Source organism: Sus scrofa, chromosome 13 (assembly GCF_000003025.6).
Source record: "Sus scrofa isolate TJ Tabasco breed Duroc chromosome 13, Sscrofa11.1, whole genome shotgun sequence".
Taxonomy (NCBI): Eukaryota; Metazoa; Chordata; class Mammalia; order Artiodactyla; family Suidae; genus Sus; species Sus scrofa.
This window is the reverse complement of record NC_010455.5, coordinates 204,745,561-204,771,815: the sequence shown is the minus strand read 5'-3', so window position 1 is coordinate 204,771,815 and position 26,255 is coordinate 204,745,561. Positions and strand designations below refer to the sequence as shown.

The 26,255-nt window shown below is 54.9% G+C and overlaps 1 protein-coding gene across 2 annotated transcripts in view; it reads right to left on the bottom strand.

The window, feature by feature from the left end:
- The window catches only part of FAM3B (family with sequence similarity 3 member B), a 50,455-nt gene extending 24,977 nt beyond the window's left edge, over positions 1–25,478 (bottom strand). Inside the window, exons 1-3 of one of the 2 annotated variants that reach the window (XM_021071007.1) lie at positions 25,084–25,478; positions 19,045–19,188; positions 8,829–8,952 (exon numbers count right to left, since the gene is read on the bottom strand). In XM_021071007.1, coding sequence (XP_020926666.1) covers positions 8,829–8,952; positions 19,045–19,188; positions 25,084–25,102 — 287 coding nt within the window. In that variant the 5' untranslated portion in view covers positions 25,103–25,478. Of the gene's footprint in view, positions 1–8,828; positions 8,953–19,044; positions 19,189–22,112; positions 22,664–25,083 lie in introns of those variants that run through there. The other variant, XM_003132779.5, reaches the window with a different exon arrangement.

Genomic DNA, 26,255 nt, shown 5'->3' with positions numbered 1-26,255 from the left:
CATGGATACTAGTCAGGTTCCTTACTGCTGAGTCACAACAGGAACTCCTGCCTCGTTATTCTTTGCTGAGAGCCAGCCAGGGAATACTCAGGAAAAGGAACTTCGCTGTGAAGGCTACATTCATCCGGCAGGGGCCAGGCTGTGTTTACACCTGCTGAGCTGCAGGTGTCAGAGGCTCACCTGCCTCCCCTCTGCCCCGGGTTTGAGACGTTCAGCTCCTCTCTGCTGTGACCCCGTCATTTTAGAGGAGCCCTGCTCTGCGGTGGTAAGATGCCAAGGCGGAGGGCATCTTCTGCAGTCCTGTGACGCGGCCTCCGTCCTTCAGAGAGCCTGTGCCCCTGGGCTGTGGCCTTCACACGTGGCCTCAGCTTTTCCTCCACTCCTCAGGTGTGACGGGAAGGCCAGAGGGGCCTGAAGCTGGGCATCTCCCTCCTCCAGGCTGGCGGGTCTTTGCAAACTCGCCGTTGGTCAGACTCTGGTAAAAGAGTTTCCCTTGAAGGCAGACCGTTGCTAAAGAAAACAGAACGCCGTGGGCATATTTCAGCGTGTCCACGCCTGCTGCTCAAAGCACATGGGTGTGTGTGGGGGGTCTTTGATTTTTCACTCTGAAAGCCTCGCAGGCTCCTGGAGGAAAAACTCAGCACAGCGGAGGTGATCCCCAGGCAGTGGCCTCCAGGAGCTCCTCTCAAGCTGTCCCCAGCTCGGTCTCCAGGACTTAGTCAAGGACCCTTTTGGGGTTCTTCCCTGACCTTGACCCCAGCTGAGCGCTCTGCCCCAGCTAAGCTGTGACTGGGAATCTGCCAGTCTCTCCGCGGTTTGCCCTGTGACCGTGAACGCCTGTATGTGTGCGTTTTTTACATACAGCTTGATTTGAGCTTTATGTGCTGCGATCCAGTCTAAGAACTGTCCTCTTTTCACTGGCAGCCTGCCGGCCACTTACTCACATGGGAGGTATATTTATGTTTTGTGATACGTTTGTACTTGGGTTGTTTTCTGGTCTGGGTGCTCTTTAAATTTTAAAATGTTTGCTTTCACTGTATCGTGTGTATTGCTTTGTCAAAGGTCATACATAAACTAAAGCATAGCATATTTAAAAAGAGCATCTAAAAAGAGAGTCTCTTCAGCAAGCGGTGCTGGGGAACCCGGACAGCTGCATGCAAATCAATGAAATTAGAACACACCCCCACACCATGCACACAAACTCAAAATGGCTTGAAGGTGTAAACCTAAGACATGACACCATAAAATTCCTAGAAGAGGAGTTCCCGTGGTGGCACAGTGGTTAACGAATCCGACTAGGAACCATGAGGTTGCGGGTTCGGTCCCTGCCCTTGCTCAGTGGGTTAACGATCCGGCGTTGCCGTGAGCTGTGGTGTAGGTCACAGACGCGGCTCGGATCCCATGTTGCTGTGGCTCTGGCGTAGGCCGGTGGCTACAGCTCCGATTAGACCCCTAGCCTGGGAACCTCCATATGCCGCGGGAACGTCCCAAGAAAAGGCAAAAAAAAAAAAAAAAAAAGACAAAAAAAAAGTTTCTAGAAGAGAACATAGGCAAAACATCCTCTGACAAAAATTGTACCAACATTCTATTAGGTTATTCTCCCAAGGCAATAGAAATAAAAACAAAAATAAACAAATGGGACCTAATCAAAATTACAAGCTTTTGCATTGCAAAGGAAACCATAAAAAAAAAAAAAAAGACAACCTACAGCATGAGAGAAGATAGTTGCAAATGATTCATCTGACAAGGGCTTAATCTCCAAAATATACAAACAAGTCATACAACTCAAAAGCAAAAAAAACCCCAAACAACCTGATTGAAAAATGGGCAGAGACCTAAACAGACATTTCTCCAAAGAAGATACAGGTGGCCAGCAGGCACATGAGAAAATGCTCAACATCCCTCATTCTTAGACAAAAGCAAATCAAAACTACGATGATGTACCACCTCCCACTGGCCACCATTAAGTCTACTGATAACAAATGCTGGAGAGGGTGTGGAGAAAAGGGAACCCTCCTGCACTGCTGGTGGGAACGGAAGCTGGTAACAACCACTGGAAAACAGTATGGAATTCCTCAGAAAACTAATATAGAACTACCACATGATCCAGAAATCCCACTCCTGGGCAAATATCCAGACAAAACTGTAATTCAAAAAGAAACATGCACCCACATGTTCACTGCAGCACTATTCATAACAGCAAGACATGGAAACAACCTAAATGTCCATCACTAGAGGAATGGATAAAGAAATTGTGGTACATATGCACAATGGAATACTACACAGCCATAAAAAAGAAAAATAATGCCATTCATAGCAACAAGGATGAAACTAGAGATTATTATACTCACTGAGGTTGAGTCAGAAAGAGAAGGGAAAACACCATATGATATCACTTATATGTGGAATCTAAAATATGGCACAAATGAACCATCTACAAAACAGAAACAGACTCACAGAGAACAGACTTGTGGTTGCCGAGGGGGAGGGGGAGAAATTGGGACGGACAGACGGGGAATTTGGGTTTAGTAGATGAAAACTATTACATTTAGGATGGAAAAGCAATGAGGTCCTGCTGTACAGCACAGGGACCTCTATTCAGTCTGCTGGCATAGATCATGATGGAGGATAACTTATAAAAAAGAAAGTGTGTATATATTTATACACACACACACAGCAGAAGTTAACAACACTGTAAATCAATTTTAATAAAACAGACAAAAATACCATCTAAAAAATGAAAAGACAAAATCTGGAGAACATTTTTACAATACAAAGTGCTAACCACGTTAATATATAAAGAATCTTATAAATCAATAAAAAAGGCCAATAGTAGAAATAAAAATGGGCATAAAATATAGAGAGTTCACAGAAAATATAGTCCTCCTTCAGAATCTGCAGGAGATTGGTTCCAAGTCTCCCCTCAGATACCCAAATCCCCTAGTGCTCATGCCCCACAGTCAGCCCTCCATCCAGTATCTGTGAAATCTGCATCAGTGGATTCAACCAATCACAGGTCAGAAGCATAGTACATGCCCCCTGATTGGCTGAATCTAAGGATGTAGGACTGAGGACCGAGGGCCGACTGTCTGGCTTCTCTTAGCTTGAAGAGATTCTAGATTCACCGGCAGCAAGAACAGTAAGAGTAAAAAGCTAATCTGAGACTAACTTTCCTCTCTTGGAATGGCAAAAATCAAATTACCAGTCACATGCCACGTTGGACAGACTGGAAAGAGTCACTCTCAATGTGTTAATCCGAGTCTTCTGAGAAGCAGATGCCAAAACAGGGTTAAAGGCACAAGGTTAAACACCTGTGAGAGAAGATGAGGGGGGCTGGGTGAAGCAGGGGGAGGAGTCAGCCCACCACCCGAGTCTGACCCCAAGGGGAGGAGCGGAGAAGTGGGGTGGCCATGTGCTGGGAGGCTGGGCAGCCTCAGGAGGCCTTGCCAGGGCCTCTGGGCACCTGGGAACCCAAGCTGGGCTCAGCCGGGCCTGAGTGTCCCAGAACAAGGCTGCCTGGGGCCTCTAGCTTCTGACATGGATTCCCTCCTTGACCAAACTCTGCGTGGGCCCCGCAAGCTGTCTGGAAACGAGGCCTTATGCTTGGACTCCTGTGTCCATCTCTGCATTATCAGTTTTGGCAGGAATTCTGCTGATCAGTTTAACCAGAACGCCCCTTTGATATCTAATTACTGTCCATATCCAATCGATTTCCTCAGGCTCCACCAGCCCCACCTCCTCCCCAGGGGGTATCTGATCGCCCTGGCCCACCTTCAGCAACAATCCTATAATCCTGTTTAGCCAGAATCCCTGTAGCCTGATGTTTCCTCTTGGTGATTTTCTGTCCACTGATCTCCACCCTGCTCCTTGACTATAAATTTCCCCCCATGATGCATGTGGACGTGCAGCCAACAGCTCTCCCCATCGCAAGACCCCATTGCAGGGGTCCCTACACGTACTGCCACGCACCCCCTTGAGGAGAGGGTGCCTTTCCATTTTCAGGAAGGGTCATGAATATTTTTTTTTTTAACAGTTCTCAGGCACTGGCTAGGAGCAGCCAGGGGAAGCCCAGCCTCCAGCACACAGGCTATGGATTTCAGAATGCAGTGGCTAGAAACGCCCGGTCAATGCACTTCCTGCAACAAGAGATCTGAGAAGCGCCTTCTCACGGTCACCACGCCCAAACGGTGCTGCAGGGAGAGTCATTTAATTTCAGGCAAGGATTCCAAAATTCAAAGTGGCAACCATTTCTAATTGAGAAATCTATCCTCAGCCAGATGACCAGGGGATGGTGAAGGGGAATGAATACATTGAAACACGAGGAACTGTTCCCCATTTCAGCTCCCTCTGTACCCTTTTCTCAGGATGTCATGCAGGATGTGCTCCAGCAAAGCAGGGTGAAAACTCAGGAAGAGGAAGATCTCTATCCAGGAAACAGGGGCTCTAACTCCAGAGATGGGGGGGCAGAGGTCACCCGGGGCGGTGGGGAAGAGGGTGACACAGTGGCTTCAGGGCAACCTGGCTGACTGGAGCAGGACGGGAGCTTCAGAAGGCGAGGCTGGTAAATATCTGATGTGAGAGATTTATTTTATTTTTGTTTTTTTTGTGTGTCTTTTTAGGGCCGCCCCCATGGCATATGGAGGTTCCCAGGCTAGGGGTCAAGTTGAAGCTACAGCTGCCGGTCTACACCACAGCCACAGTCACACAGGATCTGAGCTGCATCTTTGACCTACACGCACAGCTCATGCAACACTGGATCCTTAACCCACTGAGCGAGGCCCGGGATCGAACCCACATCCTTATGGATCCTAGTCCGTTCCTTAATGGCTGAGCCATCACGGGAGCTCCCTGAGAGATTTATTTTAGCGGAAAGTTCAGGGATTAAAGTGATGTAGGTTCATGGAAAACCAAGCAAGCCAGCAACACCGAAGTGTAAGTGTTGCGTACAAAGTGCTTTAGTCGTGAAGACCTTCCCTTAGTCATGTTTGACACAAACCAAACGAGGAGCTCCCACTGTCGCTCAGTGGGTCCAGAACCCGACACAGTATCCATGAACATGTGGGTTCGATCCCTGGCCTCACTCAGGAGGTTAAGGTTAAGGATCTGGCAGTTGCCACAAGCTGTGGCGTAGATCACAGATGCGGCTCAGACCCCGTGTTGCTGTGCCTGTGGGATAGGCCGGCAGCTGCAGCTCCAATTTGACCCCTGGCCTGGGAACTTCCATATGCCACAGGTGCAGCCATATTAAAAAAAAAAAAAGAAGTAGAAAGAAAAACAAAAACAAAAACAAACTGAGGCCACAGTTTGAAATAGATCCCAAATACTCGTAGTCACATAACCAAAACTTAAAACTCTGACCTTGAATAAAGCCTGAGTTTTTGCCATGTCGGCATGACCTTGTGGTCACGAAGGAGTCAGCTCATGCAATGGAAAGTCGCAAAAGTCCTAGTAACAGGTCACCCTTGAAAACAATGCACGTATTCATGCAAGCTTTTTATGAGCCGAGCTGTGACCCCGGAGAGTCACGCTTCTGGGCCAAGCTTCCATGTGCAAATCTCCGTGTTTGCCAGAAGCTGGGTTCTCAATGACATGTTCCTACCAAGTACGGCTCTCTGAATTTTATTTGCAGTCTTCATCACATCAGTGCTGGATTCTCCTCAAAGCACCACGACAGAATAAAAAGTTCATCAGGACAACGGGAAGGGGGGCGGGGGCAGGGACTGTGTGACAGTGGTAGAGAGCTGACCTCCCAAGGGACAAGGCACCAGAAAATGTCTAACAGGAAAACCAGCAAGTGGTATCGCCCGCTGGCAGCGATGGGAGCAGTGGCCCGCCGACAGCTGGAGGCGGCTGTCCCGTGGGGGCGGTGTGTGCGGGCCCCAGGGACATGCTGGTGGCAGGAAGGAAACAAACGGCAAAGACCCACCTGTCTTTCTACTCACACCTGTCTACTTTCTTTATAAGATGACAGCTCTCCACAACCTGTGCCTTCTCTTCCACCAGCTGGTTACGAGAAAACGCAAGACTAAGCCAGGCAGCATCTCTTCTCGGGCACCTGGCTGCGTTCATTCCTCTGTTCCTTTCAACTTGCTTGTGTTTGTGTTACCCTGCTTTATCCTGCATCGTATCCGGAAAAACACCTAGAAGAGTGTCGGGCAGGCCCGCTCCCTCTGCCTCCTATAGTTATAAACGTGGTGAGCTGTTCCTTTGGGCTGCTGGACTCACAATGGTCCACCCAGCACACCCCACCTACACCTGGGTGGGGGCCTGGCTCTGCCACTAACAGCTGTGTGACAAGGGACAAGTGACTGATTCCTTGTCTGGGTCCAGGGAATAATAATAGCACCACCTCAGAGGGAATCAGAGGAGCGTCCGAGAGGTTGCTTTGTACCAGGTGGCAGGATGCTGCAGCTCCTACATCACATCAGCAGGAGGCTTCGGGCCCCGTGGAGCAGTGGAAACCTGGGCTCTGGAATCTGAGTCTGGATAACCCTCTTCTGGGTGTGCAACGCCGTCCCACTGTCTCCACCACCCCCTCCCAGGTCCCTCTGCCTCCCTCCTGCTCCTGCTCCATGGACCTCACCCACAACCCCATTCACCGGTGCAACACCTCTGAAATTCCACAGCCACGCAATCACCGTACAGCATTCACCGCGGACATTTGCAAAACCTGCCTGTTCTCTCCAGCTAGGCCAGTGGTTCTTAAGGGGGGAGGGGCAGGATTTTGCCACCCTGGGGACCTGTGACAATGTCTGGGATGCGAGTGTTTGGCACAGCGAGGGGGTGGGTGTTCCATGTCAACTAATGAGGGGAGGCAGGGGGTACCGCTAATGCTGCACTGCCCAGGGCAGCCCCACCGCACAGAACCAGCTGCCCAGAGTGAACACGGGGCTGAGAAGGAGAACCTGGAGCTGGGTCAGCTCCCTGGGCAGGAGTCACGGGTCCCCGTCACGGTTCCTCACCCCCGGGGGGTTCATCGGTGAACGGATGTTTATCAGCAAACTCCCCGGAAGAGTGAGGAGGGCCTTAGGTAAGTGCGGGACCCTGGAGCAGAGTGGCTATTTCTCCCCACTTCCCAGATATGGAATGTGGGATACGTGGAGACAACGTGGGGTGTCCGAAGCTGAAGGTGACACTTTCTGAGTGTGCTTCTGCTCCTTGGACGGACAGGGAAGCTGCACAGACAGATGGACGCAAAGACGGAGGGAGGGAAATGCAGCAGGTGCCAAGCGCCATGGGCGACAACCAACCAACGAAAAAGGGAGGTGTGCCGGGTTTGGGGGAAAAGCTAGGCTAAGCGGGAACGGTTAGGAATGGGCCACGTTCTTCCTCACTGCCAGTGGGGACCACTTAACGGCCCAAACATCCCTCAGCTCCGGGCAGCGGGCTGCACTGTGCTCCCTCAGAATTCAAAGGCTGACGCTCCTGAGCCCCAGAACTTGAGACTGTGATGGTAAAGAGGAGATGAAGCCAAAAGGAGGGTGACCCTAAGCCAATACGACTGCTGTCCTTCTAAAAAGGGGAAATTGGGGGGAGTTCCCTGGTGGCTCGGTGGGTTAAGATCCAGTGTGGTCCCTGCTGGAGCACAGGTTCGATCTGGCCCCAGAACTTCTGTATGCTGCAGGCACAGCCAAAAACAGTGAGGGGTATGTGGACACAGACACACGTCCAGAGGGAAGGCGCTGTGAAGACACAGGCAGAGACGCATCCCCAAGCCAAGAGGGACCCTGGGACAGATGCTCCCTTGCAGCCGCGAAGCACCCAGCCCTGCCCACTCCTTGACCTTGACCGTAGTTTAAGCGGCCCTGCCTGTGTGCTTCGTTACGGCGGCTCTAGCCACGGAACACCCTAGGCTAGGACAGTTCCGTGTGCCGGGGTTTATTAGGCTGTCCTGGCTGAGGCAGGCACACAGAACCCAACACGGGGTGTAGGCTGCACGGAGAGACGGCCCTGCCTGAATCCCTGAGGGCGAGGATCAAACCCCAAAGGAAGCACAGCTGCGCCTCTGAATATGCTGTTTCCACAAGCCTAAGGGGCCAGAGTCCAAAATCTATACTGAGTTTTGTTCTGACTGCTCTCAAATGAAAGTTCAGGAGTTCCCGCTGTGGCACAGTGAGTTAAGAAACCAACTGCAGCAGCCAGCAGCTTGGTCCCTGGTGGCTGCGGAGGTGCCAGTTCAGTCCCCAGCCAGCACAGCAGGTTAAAGGATCCTGAGTTGCTGCGGTCGTGGTGTAGGTCGAAGCTGCATCTGGGATTCAGTCCCTGGCCTGGCAACTTCCACGTGCTACGGGTACAGCAATAAAATTTTTTTTTTTTTTTTGTCTTTTTGCCTTTTCTTGGGCCACTCCCATGGCATATGGAGGTTCCCAGGCTAGGGGTCCAATCGGAGCTGTAGCTGCCGGCCTACGCCACAGCCACAGCAACGCGGGATCCGAGCCGTGTCTGCTACCTACACCACAGCTCACGGCAACACCTGATCCTTAACCCACTGAGCAAGGCCAGGGTTCGAACCTGCAACCTCATGGTTCCTAGTCAGATTCATTAACCACTGTGCCATGACGGGAACTCCAGCAATAAAATTTTTTAAAAAAAGAAAGAAAAGAAAAGACAGACAGTTCAACACAGGACACATGAAATGGCAGGAGACACTCTGGGGGCCCCTTCCCAGCAGGCACAGTGGGCACTCTTGGTTCCCCTCGATGCCGCCGGCCTCGCCTGGGGCCCAGGACAAGCCTTTCTCTCCCGGGGCTGACTGGCTGCTTGGCCAGCCTCAGGAACGGGAAAGAACTAAGCAGGAGAGCTGGGCTCTCCTCCGAGCCCGTACTTACATCTCGTCCTCAAAGCAGATCTTGGCAAACTTGTCCCGGCCGCCCCCGCTGAGCAACCGGTAGGCATAGGTGTTTGGAGGGCACGGGGTCCAGTGGTCACATTTTTGCCTTTTCGGGGCTGGGGCTGTAACGAGCAGGAATATACCAGTTAGCATCATGCACTACTGACCAGGGGAGCCCACGGCTTGACTCTGACCGGCGGCTGTTCTGTCTCAGGACTTCACACCAGCCGAGTCCCAGGAGCCGCAGGCGAAAACACAGGAAGATACAAAGTTAGTTTAACCCAATCTTGTCTTCAAGCAGCAAATATGCAAAAGGAAAAGGACGGTGAGTAGGAGGAAATGCCAGCTTCAAGGAGACTGTGCCCCACGGCCGGGAAGAAGACTGACCCTGCTGGAGATGTAAAGCATTACTGAAGATCTGGGGGGGGGGGGGGGGGTGCGTGTGTGTCTGTGTTTGTGCATTGCACCCTCTGCCAGGTTTTAGAATCAACACAATGTTAGCATCACCAAAAGAATCTGGAAGCATTCCTCCTATACCCATGCTTTGGAACAGTAAATATAGCCCTGGAATATTGTTTGTTTGGTTTGTTTTTTGTTTTTTGCTTTTTAGGGCCACACCCTCAGCATATGCAAGTTCCCAGGCTAGGGGTCTAATCGGGAGCTACAGCTGCCAACCTACACCACAGCCACAGCAACACGAGATCTGAGTTCAGTGGGATCCTTAACCCACTGTGTGAGGCCAGGGATTGAACCTGAAACCTCATGGTTCCTAGCTGGATTCATTTCTACTGCACTATGATGGGAATTCCTGTTTTTTTGTTGTTGTTTTTGTTTTTTTTGACTGAGCCAAGGGCATGTGGAAGTTCCAGGGCCAGGGACTGAACCCACGCCACATCAGCAATCCAAGCTGCTGCAGTGACAATGCCACATCCTTAATCCACTGTACCACCTGGGAATTCCCGGACCTGGAATATTCTGCTCTTGACATGTTGGCCTAAACTCCCCTGTGACCTTCCAGGTTACGTCTTTTTGGAGGGAGTAGCTTTCTGGGGTCAACTTTAGGGAATATCCTCTAAGAATGTGAAAAAGAAACTTCCATTTATGAATAGAAAATTGGGTAATCTGAACCTATTCTTCCAGAGAGAAAAACAAAAAAAAGTGGGACTTAAAAAAAAAAAAAAAAGAACTGCTGGAGTTCCCGTCGTGGCTCAGGGGTTAACGAATCCGACCAGGAACCATGAGGTTAAGGGTTCGATCCCTGGCCTTGCTCAGTGGGTTAAGGATCCAGCGCTGCCCTGAGCTGTGGTGTAGGTTGCAGATGCGGCTCGGATCTGGCGTTGCTGTGGCTGTGGTGTAGGAACACCTGGGAACCTCCATATGCAGCAGGTGCGGCCCTAGCAAAGACCAAAAAAAACACAAAAAACAAACAAACAAACAAAAAAAACTGCTTAAATATATTACAAACCTAATAAGGTAGCAAAGAATTTCCAGGCTGAGATGCGGGAGAAGACTAAACTTCACCATAGTAAGCCCAGCACTTACAGCCGCTTTTAAATTAGCAACATTGGCTAATTCCAGAAAAAGTGCAAAAGAAAATCAGTGGCATTTCTGACAACTCTCAGAGGCAAAAGGGACAAAAGCTGGATGCCAGGGCCCCCCAAAGGGAGGGATCTGATAAATCCTGCTCATTTGTTGGGTTGGGGACAAAGAGAACTAGAAAGTGAGTCAGAAATAAATCAGAACTTGTATGATGCGGTGCAGCCTTAAGCCAACTGCGTGGCCCAGAAAAGGCCGAGGCAGATGCTGGTGCTGAGCAGGCCCAACAGTCTCGAAAGAGTCGGGATCACTTCCGAGGTGGATCATCAGGAGGACAGACAGCCCGGGCTGCAACGCACAGGATTTTGTATCCACTTGAAGAAAGACTGCTTGGGTCCAAGAGTGCTGGCGGACAAAAAAGAAGCCTATGGGGCATCTATCCAGCCTCTGCAATTTTACACCCGAAACACACACACATACACACACCCCTGACCAGTGCTGCCTGCCCCTTCTTCCCCGAGCTGCTGGGTCAGCGCCGGCAGGCTCTGGAGCTGTCGTGCCCAGCACAAGGGTCAGCCACGGAGGAGGACCGGGAACGTGCTGAGGAGCCGAGCTGGCCTGGGCACCCCTGGCATCTCCCCTTGCTGGGGGCCACCGCGTTGCCATTGCTACCCCTCCTGTCTCCCTGCCGTGCAGGTGAGGCTGTCTGTCACCCACAGAATCCTGTGCTGGGTTCAAATTTAAACCCTGAGCCTCCAGGGAAGACAATCAGGCAGCGCCCTCACGCCTCCAGTTTGACTGGGGACCTGCTGCTGTGCGGCTGGCGGTGCTTCTCCGCCTGAGCTCACCCGGCTGGAGGCAGAGCCAGCAGAGCCGCTGGAGGAACCAGGACGCAGGGGGGCTGTGATGGCCGAGTGTGGGGGTGCTGAGCAGAAGGGCTGAGCTTCTTGGTGACACGGGGATGCAGGCATGCATCCAGCCCTGGTGTCCAGGAAGATGCTGATTTTTTTTGGGGGGGGCGTGTACCCCAACATCACGCTTACTCAGCCCTTCAGCTGCTCCATCAAGGTTGGTGAAGGAACAAATGGACATTGGGCCCCTTGGACGGGCAGAGAGCTGCGCCTACTTTGGCAGGAAACTCAGAGAGACTGAGCCCTGTTCCCGCCCCGGCAAAGGACCGGACCATGTATCAGAGGTTTCTGAACTTGTGGACTGCAGCTCCGGTCCGCTTTTCCCAATTTCTCCTCCCCCTGATTCTAATCCTTTAAATAACAAAGGACCCTGGGGGTTTATCTTTTCTCATCTGAATTAAAAATGGACTGTATAGAAAAAGAAAAAAAAAAAAACTACGTATTTTCACTCTAAGGAGATTTCCCTGTTTTACTTCTCAATACACTTCCTTCCAGGCTTTTCTATGCATATGAGGGCATCTGCAAAGTTGGAAAACATAGATTAAACATATTTGAACCACGTTATCCTATGTATATCTTCATATATACTCCGTGTTTTTTCTTACTTTCCAGTTTCCTACATTTCATGAACATGAAAAAGTGCTATACAGTATCTTTTCAACGTTTCCAGTTTTGAACGCTATAGTGTATTTTAGTTTAAAAAAAATTCTGAAGTTCCCCCGTTGTGGTGCAGCAGAAATGAATCTGACCAGTATCCCTGAGGATGCGGCTTGGATCCCCGGCCTTGCCCAGTGGTTTGGGGATCCAGCGTTGCCCTGAGCCGTGGTGTAGGTCACAGACGCAGCCTAGATCCTGCGTGGCTGTGGCCGGGGTGTAGGCCGGCAGCTACAGCTCCAATTTCGACCCCTAGCCTGGAAATTTCCATACGCCTCAGGGGCAACCCTAAAAAGAAAAAAAAAAATTGGGGGGGGGGCTGCACCTAAGGCATGTGGAAGTTCCCGGCCAGGGATCAGACCCAAGCCACAGCCGTGACACCACCAGATCCTTAGCCTGCTGCCCCAGAGAACTCCTGGTTTTAAAACTTGGATAATAATACTCACCACTTTGAATTTAGAGGTAATTCACCTGGAAACACACTGAGCATAGTATTTGGCCGTGTAACTAACACACTGTTTCAAGGCAGCGTGTCCATTTCCCAGCCTTGCAGACGTCTGAGCACGTGTACACAGGACCCCCGACGTACGATGGTTCGACTCTGTGATGATTCAGTCAAAACCTGTGAGCTGTGACCCCCCCCCCGATCCTTCCCAGGCTAGTGACACCTGCTCCAATGCTAAAAACTGCTCCACCGATACCCGATCTGGACGCACACACCGTTCTGCTCTTCGCCTTCAGTACAGGATTCGGTAAGTGACGGGAGATAGTGAACATTTTATTGGAAAACAGACTTTGTGGTAGATGATTCTGCTCCACTGTAGGCACATTCGTTGTGAGCATGGTGAAGGTGGGCCAGGCTCAGCTACAACGTTCAGCACCTTTTATTCAAAGCATTTCTTTTTCTTTCTTTCTTTTTTTTTTAGGGCCCCCACGGCATACAGAGGTTCCCAGGCCAGGGGTGGAATCAGAGCTATGCTGCTGGCCTACACCACAGCCACAGCCACAGCAATGCCAGATCCGAGCCGTGTCTGCGACCTACACCACAGCTCACGGCAATGCCAGATCCTTAACCCACTGAGCGAGGCCAGGGATCGAACCTGCAACCTCATGGTTCCTAGTTGGATTCGTTTCTGCTGTGCCATGACGGGAATTCCCTCCAAAAGCATTTTGACCTAAGATATTTTCGGTTTGTTTTTATGATTTTTGTCTTATTTTAAAGAATTTTTATTATAGTTGATTTGCAACGTCATGTCAATTTCTACTGCACAGCAAAGTGAGCCAGTGATAGCTGCACACACACACACACACACACACACACACACACACACACATTCCTTTTCTCATATCATCTTCCATCTTGTTTATTACCAGTAATTGGCTATAGGTCCCTGTGCTGCACAATAAAACCTCATGGCTTACCCTTCCAAAGTATAATCGCGTGCATCTACTACCCCAACTCCCAATCCACCCTCCCCGCCGCTGCTGTTTTCACCTTACGATGGGTTTGTGGGATGTAATCCCATCGGAGACTGAGGAGGAGGCTTCGTCCTTAATCTGGAGGGAGCCTCCTTAAAGTGGGACCCGCACTTGTTCCCCTGCCACCTGCAGTTCCCTGCGTGGAGGTCACCCTTCCTCTTAAACACACAGCCCTGCTCCCGGGCCCCTGCTGTTCTCGGCAGGGCTCCTTCCAGGTCACTGCACCAGGCCCGGCTCTTGGAGAAGGACGTTACTTCCGGGCCCTCTGCTGTCCCCAGGCTGCTGGGGGAGGGCCCTGGTCCCGGACCCTCTCCACCTGGGCCCTCGCCCAGCACTGGGCCTGCGGACGGGTGTGCTGTGAGCTGCAGAGGGGCACGGGCTAACCCCGCCCGGGGCCCCAGTGGAGCTTAAAAGAGAAGGCCAGGAGGACAAGGCCTACCTCCGCCTGACCCAGGTGACACGGTCGTCTGGGGACTGAATGACAGCAGATTGGAACAGGAAGGAGAGAGGGATATTTTGCTTTGGTTTAAAGCCAGCTGGAAAAACAGAAGCAAACCGGGTGTGATGGCATCGCAAATGAGCCGGAGACAGATGCCCACAGGGTGAACGAGGCAGCACGGCCTGCAAGGGACCCCCCCACGCTGCTCTGGAGGCTGGACAGTTAAGAAGGGACAGCATGGGTGTAACCACCCTGCCCTCATGCTCCCAGCCACTAACCCTGTGCTGACCAGCCAGCCTGGTCAGAAAGTTCATGGAGCAGCTCAGAAGGCAGAGAGATGCTAAACGCAGATGAAAAACTAAACATCTGGTGGCAGGGAAGGAGAGCGCGCTGAGGCAGAGAGCACTTCTTGGCAAAAATGCAGGGAAGAGTCAGAAAAGAATCCTCACTTTTATGATCTAGCGAAGGGCTCTGTGCCTGCAAATACATTAAATAGCAGTTTTATATATTTAACGTCATTTAAAGAATGTAAAATATATTTTATATTGTAAAAACAGCAGTGGTTTTTTCCTTTTCTTTTCACGCCCGCACCTGCGGCATATGGAAGGTCCCTGGTCCGGGGGTCAAATCAGAGCGGCACCTGTCGGCCTACGCCACAGGCACAGCAACGCCAGATCTGAGCGGCATCAGCTTGCAGCAATGCCAGATCCTTAACCGGCTGAGCAAGGCCAGAGATCGAACCTGCTTCCTCATGGGCACCTGTGGGGTTCTTAGCCTGCTGAGCCACAGTGGGAACTCCAGTGGCTTCTGGAGTTTATCGATGTATAGTTGGTTGAGGATGGTGTGTTGGTTTCAGGTGTACAGCAAAGTGATTCAGTTACACGTACATATAGAGATGTGGTTTCCAGGTGAAGTTTATTTCACCTAGAAATAAACTGTGGAGCTGAACTTGCAGGCATTCGTTTGCTGCCCTTCTTCCTTTGACACAGGAACCCCCCAGGCATTGTGAGATCTCTAAACGCACCTCCCCAGGTGCCAAGGCAGGGGCAGCAGACTGCAAACTGAGAGTAGAGGTAGAGGGAAGCGGGGCTGGAGAGACAAAGGGACGATGCCAGTGTGCTTGGGATCCAGCCACACGCACGCTCCCCCTTCGCTTCCCCGTGTTCCTCCTCCCGCCCCCAGACAGAAATACAGCGCCCTCCACCGCATCCGTGGCTTCCACATCTTGGATTCAACCCACCAGGGATTGAAAGGGTTCCAAAAAAGTTCCAGAAAGACCCAAAAAGCAAAACTGGATTTTGCATCCTGCAGGAAACTATTCACGTGGCATTTACACTATATTTACAATGACTGACGTAGCATTTACAGGATATTAGGTATCACAAGTCATCTGGAGACGACTGAAAGCTGGAGTGCCCGCTGTGGCACAGTGGGTTAAGAATCTGACTGCAGCACCTTGGGGCCCGGTGGAGGCTCAGGTTCGATTCCTGGCCCGGTGCAGCGGGTTGAAGGACCCAGTGTTGCCACAGTTGGGGCACAGGTTGCAGCTGTAGCCCGGATTCAGTCCCTGGCCTGGGAACTTCCTCGGTGCAGCCATGAAAATAAACAAATAAACAAACAAACAAATAAATGAAAATGAGGTACACAGGAGGGTCGTTAAGGGAGTAAATCCTGAGTTTTCATCACACTAATTTTTTTTCTATTTCTTTCATTTTGTGTCTATATGAGATGACGGGTGGTCACCAGACTTGAGACAACTCTTTCGCAGTGTGTGTGTGTCAGATCACTGTGTCGTAGACTTGAAGCTCAGACAGGGCTGTTACGTCAACCGTATCTCAATAAAACCGACAGAAAAAAATGTACCTGGGAGGCTGGGCGTAGGTTATGTGCAAATACTGCACCGCCTTCTACAAGCAACTCGAGCATCCATGGCTTTTGGTACCTGAGGGGGTCCTGGAACCATCCCCCCATCTGGTACCCCCACTGCGGATGCCTGTGGAAGCCTCAGATCCAGCCTGGGGTCCCCAAACTCTCTGGAAATGAGAAACGCTCGTCACTGCCGTGAGCTGCCACTCCACGCCCGTCAGACTGGCGAACGCGGAAGGCTGAGCCGTGCACGTGTTGGTGAGGCTGGCAGGAGCCAGGAGCTCAGGCACTGCTGGTGACACCGCAGACGGGCCGGCCCGTCCTGAAAAGCCATCGGCCTCAAGGCAGTCACCGTAAGCTGACATGCACGCTGTGGCCTGGCGGTTCACGCCTGCATATGTAAATCCCAGAGGAAATGTCACCCAGGCCCACCGGAGACCTGTGGGCTGCTCCTGGTGCGGCATCTGTGTGGTGACAGGGGGGAGGCCACGGGGAGCGGTCCCTGAGTCCCCGAGAGGGAACACGCGAGGACTCGAGCCCCAGGCACGAAGCAGCTGGGACCAGCCGGGGAGGAGAAGCACCCACAGCACGACGGGGCCTCGGGTGTGACAGCAAGTGACATCACAACACAGAACGAGGGCTGGACCGCCCCGGAATACACGCCCGCAAAACCGGACAGCCCGGTCTGCCATTAGGTGTTCAAACAGGAAGGTGACACTAGACACCTCAGATTGGGCCTGGTGGGGACGTCAGACAGGAAAGCAGAGAGAGAAAGAGAGAGATGGGAAAATAAGGGAGGCCTGGGCCGTGCGGGGCCAGCCTGGCAGCCCGCCTCCTCCTCCACTGGTACCTGGGCTTTCGACAGGGCGTGCGGTCAGGCCACGCAAGGCAGCTCTCGTCCTGCTCCATCCACGCCCTGCTTGACCTGCTTCAGCTACACCTACTCGTCCGAAAGGCCTTCCTGCCCACCTGCCCCAGGCCCCAGCTGGCGATGACGAGGGACCGCGAGGGGCGTGCCCTCAGCTGGTTTCCCTGGTAACCGAGAAGCCAAGCAGATGTCAACTCCCCCCATAACTGCTAATTTTGCTGAAACCCAGCAAGACCCTATGGTCCCTCCCTCAATGTCCCCTGCCTGCCTTTCGTCTGTAGAAAAATGTCAAAGAATAAGTTTAATCAGAGAACGAGAAAACGCAGATGCAGAGGAAAGCAGTCCAACGAGACCAAGTCACAACATTTAGTCACGAAGCAAAGGCAAGGACTTTAGTTCCTCTCAGGGGCTGTGGGTCACCTTCTGAGCCGTGTCCTGAGAGCTGCCTTGTCGACACTGAAACCCCACCCGCTGGAAGACGTTAGCGGCATGACGACCAGACTGGGGCCATGACATTGCTGCCACAGTTCCCAGAAGTGGCCTCAAAGAAGCAGGAACAAACCGACCCTGGAACTGAAGACAAACTGTGCTTGACACAGTCAAGAGGCTGCTGCTCAGATCACCCGACCAACTGCGAGGTGACGGCGGAGCGGACGGCGCTGTTTCCGCACGCAGCCCCCACCCTCCGCCGTAAAACCTCTTGCCCCCTGATCCTCAGTGGGGGGCGGGCCTTTGGGCAGGAGTCTGCCTTCTTTCTCGGCCCCCACCCCGCCCCGCCAGTTGCTGACCTCCAAAATATAGCAAACTTTCCTCTCCATCAACCTTGCCTCTTTACTGGCTTTAGAGTGGCCAGTGGCCGAACCCCACCCAAGATGGTCCCACTGGGGGCCATGGCCGAGGGGCCAAGGGCCCACAGCCTTGGTTCTGCAAACACCTGGGGTTACTGCGGTTCCAGAGGCCTGCGGACGCCAGGAGCTGGGCTCACCCTTGAACCCTGTCCCAGGGCAGGGAAAGCACACTCTACCTGTTCAGCAGGCACAGGAGGAGGCAGGGAGGAGCACCGGGCGGGGGGCACCCGTCCCTGGGGGGCACCTCCCCAGCCACGCTGCTGCTGACAGCAAGGAGTAAGCCTCGCTGCAAAGCCAGCCCGGCCCACGATGACACCGTCCCCTTTTAACCTCTCACCACATGGGCATTACACTCTGCAACACGGGACCCAACCCCCAAGCAGCCACGTGTCCCCCAAAGTGGAGGTTCCAAGCCCACAAGAGCCAGGACACAGCCTCCTGGGCGAACGTAGCCACCCCTCGCCCCCACCTTGACATCCCAATAGCTTGATGTCACAGGGAAGGGGTGACGGGGCCTCCCCAGCCCCTGCTGGTGGGAATCAGAAACCATGCGAATGAGCCTCCTAAAAGGACCGGGTCAGAGGCAGCTCCTGAAGGTGAGCCCGAATCCAGTGCAGACTTCACGTTTTGGGTGAAAAAGAGACATTGAGAAAGTAAGCCCTTGGAGGGCCTCGCCCACACCCTCCGCACGGGGTCTCCACGGCGCTGGGCTCATCCATGGTCCACGTGCAACCATCTGTCTGATGACCCGCAAACTCACTGTGAAAACCTTACTTAAAATAAAAACACGTCAGGAGTTCCCATCGTGGCACAGTGGAAACAAATCCGACTAAGAACCATGAGCTTTTGGGTTCGATCCCTGGCCTCACTCAGTGCGTTAAGGATCTGGCCGTGAGCTGTGGTGTAGGTCGAAGACGTGGCTCAGATCCTGCGTGGCTGTGGCTGTGGCGTAGGCCAGTGGCTACAGCTCCGATTAGACCCCTAGCCTGGGAACCTCCATGTGGCACAGGTGCGGCCCTGGAAATGGCAAAAATAAATAAATAAATAAATAAATAAATAAAAACACATCAGTCACCGTCAATATCTAGAAAGTTCCTTTTTTCTTCCTTTGGCCACAAAGAGGTCATTAAATCGAAAATGGAATCGTTTTTACAAAATTTTAAGGCATTACCCAGTTCTTTATATTTGTGCAAATGAATCCTGGATAACTTGCTTCTGCATTTAAAGTAAAGCAGCGCACCTACGTACGGTGAGATTTTGAACAAGGGTACAGGTGAGCGCTTTGGGGCCCCTGCATTTGCCGATGTAATACGTAGGGGACATTCTGTAATTTCACTTCATTCTCAGCTCCAGCGCCTGCTTTTATTCAACCTGCCCTGCAGGGTTTTCTCCCCTGACACCATGGTTTGCTTTGGGGTCTCACGGGGTGATGAGCAGGGGTCCCTGCCTCGGAAGAGGGGGCACAGGAGAGAACTTTCCCCACCCCCCACCCCCCCCCATCATCATCAGCATAAGTGGCTGGTGGGGCCGAGGCGAGGCCAGGGCCACTCCCCCCCTCCAACCCCGGCAGCTGGGCCGCAGAGCCCTCATGCTGACCGGGCTGTGGTACCCACCTCTGAGAACAGGCTTCTCCCCGATGCTCCGGATGCTGTAGACGGCGCTGGACAGGGGCATGTCTGGGACAAGCTCTGCAAGCAGGTACCCCGAATACCAGGCACACAGGGAGGCGAAGACAAAGAACACGGCCTTCAGGGTGCCTGCGGACAGACGAGACGCGTGTGGGTGCCGGCGCCCAGGGCTCTCCTGACCCCTCCAGCCTCCCCAGGACAGCATCCTGCACTCGTGTCAGCGGGATGCTCAGTGGGCAGGCCAGGGCCCGGGGCCGCTGAAGGAGCGACCAGGGCTCAGGGGCTTCTGCGAGCCGGCTTCCAGGTAGGCGAGCGACGAGAAGAGCAGGATGACGGGGGCAAGGCCACCGTCCCCACCCGCGCTGCTGCGCTGGGACAGAGCCTCCTCCAGCGCTCAGGCCAAGACTCAGCGAACTGCCCTGAGGTGGGCCTGAGACCACAGAGCCGCCCTTCCCTCCGGTCTGAGGAAGCTCCCGGAAGCAGAGGGACCCTCCGGAGCTGGGGGGCTGCCCTTGTTTCATTTACTGCTGCGTCCCCAGTGCTGAGGACAGTGCCAGGCCCCCCGTGGGCACACGACCACCCTGTGTCGCCCTGGAAAAAGTCCCCAGGCTCTCAGGATCCTCAGACAGGCCTGCGGGGACGGACGCCCAGGGCTCCCAGAGGCGGAAAATCCCTGGAGATAATTGTCTGGCTGACAGGCTCCAGGACCTTCCTCTCAATTCCTCAGGTAAAGGCATTCGTCTCACCCACTCCCGGGCAGCCACAGCCCCAGGGACAGCTCTGTCCCTCCACAGGAATCCGACCCTGCGTCTTTCAGGTTTTACCCCCTAAATGCCTCACAGATCAGGGCTGTGCGGGAGTTCCCAAAACTGCCAGGACGAAGGGGTGGCAGCAGGTCCTGTGCCTAAAGGGCCCTCAGTGTGCCCGGGTCAGACGTAGGTGCTCACAGGTCTGGTGCCGCAAATAAGAAAGCGGGCGGCGGGGAGGGAGGGGAGGAGGGAGGGGGAGGGAAGGAAGAGGGGGAAAAACCAGAGGAAGAGGGAAAGAAAGGGGGAAGGGGGAAGGAGGGGAGGAGGGGGAGGGGGAGAAGGGGGAAGGGGGCTTCATCTGCTCCCTCTCAGGTGAAGCATCTGGAAACAACCGCCCTCGAGGGCGGCCTCTGAGGTCCTCCGGGCTGCCAGCCCCAGACCCCCTGACCACGGTCCCAGCCTGTCCTGTCCCCCGGGCGGCACCCACGCTGCCGGCCCGCGTCTGGCTGGGCAGAAGGGCCTCTGCCGGCCCCCAGGTGGCGTGTGGCCAGGGTCTCTCCCCAGGACCCGGTAGTTCACCCTGGGTTCTGGGCCAGCGTCCCCGGTGGACCCCGGGCCCCCGGGTCTGTCCCTTCCCCACATCCTGCCCAGTTCAGACGGGGAACAGGCTCGGCCGTCTGGGCCTCTTTCTGGACCCTACACCCACCCTCCCAGCAGGCTGGCCGGGCGACCCCCAAAACAGAGCCCCCCACAGACCTGGCTTCACCCCAGCGTGCTCCCTGCTGGGTGCGGATCTATCCCGGGGGGAGATAAAGACCCCGTCTGTCTGGTCTCTACCCCAGTTCCAGGCACCAAACTCCTAAAACCCTGAGGGTCTCCCGGGTGACAGGGTGTCTGCCGCTGTTGACAGAAGCAGCCCCTTGCAGCCCTCCAGAGTGTGTGCTAATGAGGTGGCTCAGGGCGGGTCCTTGGAGAGCTTCAGGAGGGGCTGGTCACCCCGGAAAGGCCCAGCCCACCAGCCCCCCACACCCCCGACCCCCAGGAGGTCATGTGACCAATGACGCAATAAGACCTCAATGACACCCTGGACTCAGACACTTGGGGGGCTTCCTGTGGTGAACACACTGATGAGCCAAGAGGGTGATGCACCCCAAGTCCCAGGGGTGAAGACCCGGAACTCCCACCCCAAGACCCTCCAACCTTCACCACGCAGCCCTGCATCTGGCGGCTCCTGACTTATATTCTCTATCATAAAGCTAATTGTAAATACGGTAACACTGTAATGTTTCTGTGAGTCATTCTAGCAAATTATTGACCCCTCCAAGCAGCTGTGGGAACCCCTAGATTTGTAGCCAGTTGGTCAGATGTAGGGGTGGCCCCGAGCTCTGAAGACAGGGCAGCTTGTGGAGGGCACTGCCCTTGGCCTCGGCCTCGGCCTCTGGCGCTTACTGTAGCTGGTCGCCGTCAGAACTGCGCTGAGTGGCTGGTGTCAGAGGGCTGGTGTCTCTCCACCCAGAGCCCAGAGGAGACAAGAGAGGGCGTCCCCCGCGCCTCTCCAAGTGTGCAGGCCTCCAGCACCCAGCAGGGGGTGTCCTCTCTCTCCAGGCCGTGAGGAGATGCAAACCTCGCCTCACTTCTCACACCTCGAAGTTTCCCCCACTGGAACCCCCACTGGTTAGGTCATAGGGGTCCTATTTGCTGGTGCTTCCGGGGTGGCCCGTTAGCTTGCGTAGCCGTCCTGGTGGACTGTGGATGCCTCTGTCTCACCTGGACCGCTGGCTCCTTTTTCAAGTGCCTGTTTCAACATCAATTACGCTCTCTTTCCCAAGCCACACTCTCCCTAAGACTGTTAGAACTAACGCAGGGATGGCTTCCTGCTGGCATCGTGGTCCCTGCAGTTCCCAGGATGGAGGGACGTCTCCAAGCCAGCAAGACCAGCCACAGAAAACACAGTGAGAGTCACGGGTGAAGCAGGCATGGTGTCCCGGCAAGTCCTCTGCTCTGAGCTGGGGCCACGCCAACCTGTGCAGGGCGGCTTCTCTGCTGAAACCTGTGCACGAGCTGGTCCCTCTGCCCCAGCGCGCTCTCCTCCACACGCCCCCGGCCAGCTCCCTCCCTCTCCCCTCCACGGACCCCAGCGAAGCCCCCTGGCCTTCCTGGTGCACCTGCACAGGGTCCCTGACATCGGCCCTTCACACGCCCCGTTGGTGCCGGACCTGGAGGCGGTCCCCTCCGGGTCTGTGCCTGCATACCCGGAACGGAGTGAGAGTCACAGGACGTGCCAGAAAGTGCTGCTGGACTTACCCGGGTGAACAGTGCGAGAGACTGCTGGAAACTCAGTCCCGGGTTCAGAAACCACCGTCCACTGTGTCCGGGGTGTGTCAGACCACAGGTGGACTCTCTTATCCGAGAAGAAAATCAGCAAAGCTGAGATGATTCACGAGAGCTTCTAGACACCCTGTCACATGTGAAATCTGTGAGCAGAGGTGCTGTTTGGCTGGCAGAAGAGTGAAAGGACCATGACGCCACCTCTCGGATGCCCTCCTTCCTGCACGGAAGTGACACACGATTCTGTCCCCAGGTGTACAAGGACAAACAGGTAGAGATGACGGAAAGAAAATGAAAGGTCCTCCCTCACAAGAGACCTATGACCGCCGGACTGGCGGGGCCACGGGCGCCCATCCCTGGAAAACTTCCCAGTCTCCCAGGAAGGCTGTAATGTGTCTGGCCTCTGGGTGAGGGGTGCAGCCGATGACCACCAGGCTGGGGACAGCCAGGGTCCCTGTGGTGGCTGAGGAAAGCCACACCCTGGAGCCAGAACCCCTGGAGGGAGGGAGGGCAGACGGAGCAGGGTGCCCTGCACCAGCTCACTCCGAGAAGGTGGGGCAAGGGCGGCGGCGGACCTGGCACCCGGCAGGATGGGTTCCGCAGCTTCAGATGTGGGGGAAGACGCAAAGGAAGTACCCAGAGGCCAGAACCTTCTGTGACCCTGTAACCAGGATCCGGCCTTTTCTCGGAAGGTAATAAAGTCATCAGCAGCCCAGCAGCCAGGACCCGTCCTAAGTACATCCACCCAGCAGGCACCCTGAGTACTGGAGCAAAAGCCAGTTCTGAGCCTCCTCCAGGCAGGCCCTCAGGTACCTGCCGCGCGCCGGCATGCGCGTGTCTGTCTGTCTGTCTGTCTGCACTTTTGTGCCTCCTAACTTCCCCTCCCCCTCCCCCTCCGATTCTTGCGGGTCTCAGGCTGGTCCTGATGCCTCATGTACACCGGAGGACCAGCAGTCCTGAAACCAGGGTACACTAAGCCAGGCTATGGGGGGGGGGTCTCAGGACGGCCCCCTCCAACCCAGGGGCCATCCTGAACCCCTAAACACAAACACTGGAGGGATTTCCTTCCACAGGAAATGGACGAGGAGGCTGTTTGTCCCTGGCAGCCTCCCCACAGGAACCCAGATCCCCTGGCCCAGGGCGGGTCGGGGGGGTCGGGCAGCCACACCTGCACCCCTCGTCCTTGAGAGGCTGGGGGCCCAGAGGGCTGAAGCTGCCACACGTATGATGCAGATGCTTTGTGGCTTCAGCTCAGCAGGCCTCAGGGTCCACGACTGCTCCCATTCTGTTTATGGAGGCCTTTTGGCAGCAGGACCGGGAAACGTCATAACCTGAACGCCGAAGCAGGTTTGCAAGGTTAATCCACTTTCAAAGTTCACACGCCAATGCCCTGGCTTGGAGGCGTTGGAGGACCGCTCCCAGGCCGCTGCCCCAGCCAAGGGTGGTGATGGCTTCACTTGCTTTCTCCCTCCAGGCTGACTGTGCTTCCTGGGACCTGTGTCCCTACTTGGGACAGACCCGGTTCCTGACAGAAGCATCCAAGGAAATGCTGCTTCCATGAATGCGGCTACATCTTCAGCGCATTCAATCGAAATGACCTGAGCTGCGGTCATTTCTCCCACAGCCACGAACCCGGATAAACGCTAACCTGTGTGGCCTCACAGCTCCTGGTGTGAAAGGACCCCGAGGCTCACAAATGAGTCAGGAAGGCTGTGTGCGAAGAAGCAGCGGGCAGGGAAAAGCCATCCGAGGATACTCAGCACTAAGTGAGCAGCAGCAGCATCTCAAAAGCACATAAGATACGAACAATTCTTCCAAAGCAGCTAAGATGAACGTCAGAGCCCCAAGAGAGAGGGTTTCTCCCAAGAAAAGAGATACGGAGTTCCACTGGTTTATTATACAAGCCACACAAGGTACCCCAAACGGCGCTGTTTGTAAGTTGTTTTTTTGTTTTTTTTAAATGGTATCTTACACAGTAAAACGAAATCTCAAGAGTTGGATCCCTCCCCGCTGGGAACGGAGGAGAGAAAAGGGTGTGCTCAGAGCTTTCCACAGTGTGACCATACAACCGGAATGCCACTCGGGAAGGGAGAGATCACCAAGTCTAACAAACACTGCGCAGCCTTGACCAACCACGCGGAGACGGAGAGGGGGCCTCTGAGGAGGCCCAGAGAACTTCCCACTTTTGAGCTTTTAATGTTTGCACCATGTGCTGCCTTGCTCTGGGAGGAATCCGGATTCCTCAGGTTACAGGAAGAAACATCCAGACCAACTGGAAAGGGAACATGTGGCAGAGACCAGCCGTTCACCCTGGACCCTAGTGCTGAAGAGATGCTATTTGTTAAGGTCATCGGAAGGGCCAAGGGCATCCCATGTCAGCCTCCACGTCTCACCTACCTACAGACGGGTGACCCGGAAAGGGCTGTCTCACTGTCCCCACACTTTCCTGAGTTCCTTGGTTGGTCGGGTGGACCTGCTGGCTATTGACAAGTGACTCCAGCCAGAGGAGGAGCCGCAGGTGGAGCCCAAAAGGGCCTCCTCGAAGCAGCACTGGCAGCCCCCTCTTGGCCCGGGAAGTCGGGGGCGCCCCTACAGGTTCCTCCTTCTGGCGGAAGGCGCCCTCTCTCCTTGGGGCCCATTGGGTCTGCTCTACCTGGGCTCACCCAACACATAATTTCCAGGCAAAATCTCAGTCACTGGCCCCCTCCCCTGCCACGCACGCAGCTAGGGCGGTGGGGACAGCAGGAGGGCCGAGGAACCCCAGCCGACTTGCCTTCAGGATTCGCTTCCCATCCTCGCATTCCTGATCCCGGGTCTAAGGGACAACCCTGCCCCAGTACTGCCCCCACCTCTGGCTCAGCGGGGCGCGTTCCAGGAAGGGCAAGAGAGCCGACTCTCCTGTGCGGGTCTCCCTTCCCTCTCGGCACAGTGTGGGGGTCGCACTTACCCGCAGCCCAGGGGCGCATCTTTCGGGTGCGGCTGGGGCCCTCCTGGCCCTGAGCCGCAGCTCCCGGGCGACCGGAGGGAGGAGGGCGCCTCGCACCGACTGGGCAGACGACAGGGCGACACTCCCTGGGGGCAGGACGGCGGCGGGAGGGCGGGCAAGTGCGTGGCGGTGGGGGCGGCTGGCGCGCGGGAAGGTGCGGGCTGGACCAGCGCGCAGTGTGGGCGGGGCAGGTGCGCGGGGCGGGGCGGGCGCGGGGCAGGTGCGCGGGGTGGGCGGTGCCCTCGAGCTCCGGGTCTTGCAGCCCAGGCGGACGGGGAGCCGGGGAGAACCAGCGGGTTTGGCTCTGCAAGGAGGGCGCTGTCCCTTCAGGGTCGGCGGCCCCAGGCCCCGACGGAATGTCTCACAGAGAGAAGGGACAGCCACAATGTGCTTTCCAGGCGTCAAAGTCGAGTCCCCGCGGAACCCAGGTTCGAAGTCCAAGTTCCCGGGTCACTGTCATAAAGCTCTCTGCTTCCTCCAGAACTTCCTGCCCACAGCTGTTTGCACAGCCCAGCCGGCCTCCTGCCTCTTGCTTCCTCCTTGAGGCCTGGGGGGGGGGGGGTTGGTGGGGAAAAACAGCTCAAGAGCAAAGTCCCAGGCCCCACCGGAAGGGCGGCAGGGCGGCAGGGCAGCCAGCCTGCAGGTCCTTGGGTTCACAAGGGGCCGGGCTTGCGGGGGGCGGGGGGGAGCAGGTATTTGAAGACGGCTTCCCATGAAATGTCCTACCCCCCAAACAGGCACAGCTGCTTCTCCCCACCCCAGGCGGGCTTGCCTTCTGGACATCCATCAGGATTTTTCTGTGTGTTTCCTAATTTAAGGCTAAGTTCCTGGGCCAGGGATGGAATCCCATCTGCAACTGGCACCTATGACAATGCCAGATACTTTTACGCCACCGTGCCTCGCAGGAGGACTGAACCCTGGCCTCCGTATCCACACCGAGCTGCTGCAGGGGACTCTTAACCCACTGCCAGAGCGGAAACTCCCCAGACAGCTGTCGAGTTGGACGGCGCTTCTGAATCCACTGCAGTCACAGTAGTCTCAGGCTCCTAGGGCAACTGACGGCTCTAAGGCAGTTGGTCTTTGGTGGAAAATTCCAGGGAGGCAGGTCTGCCAGCCACCCAGTACCAATCCCT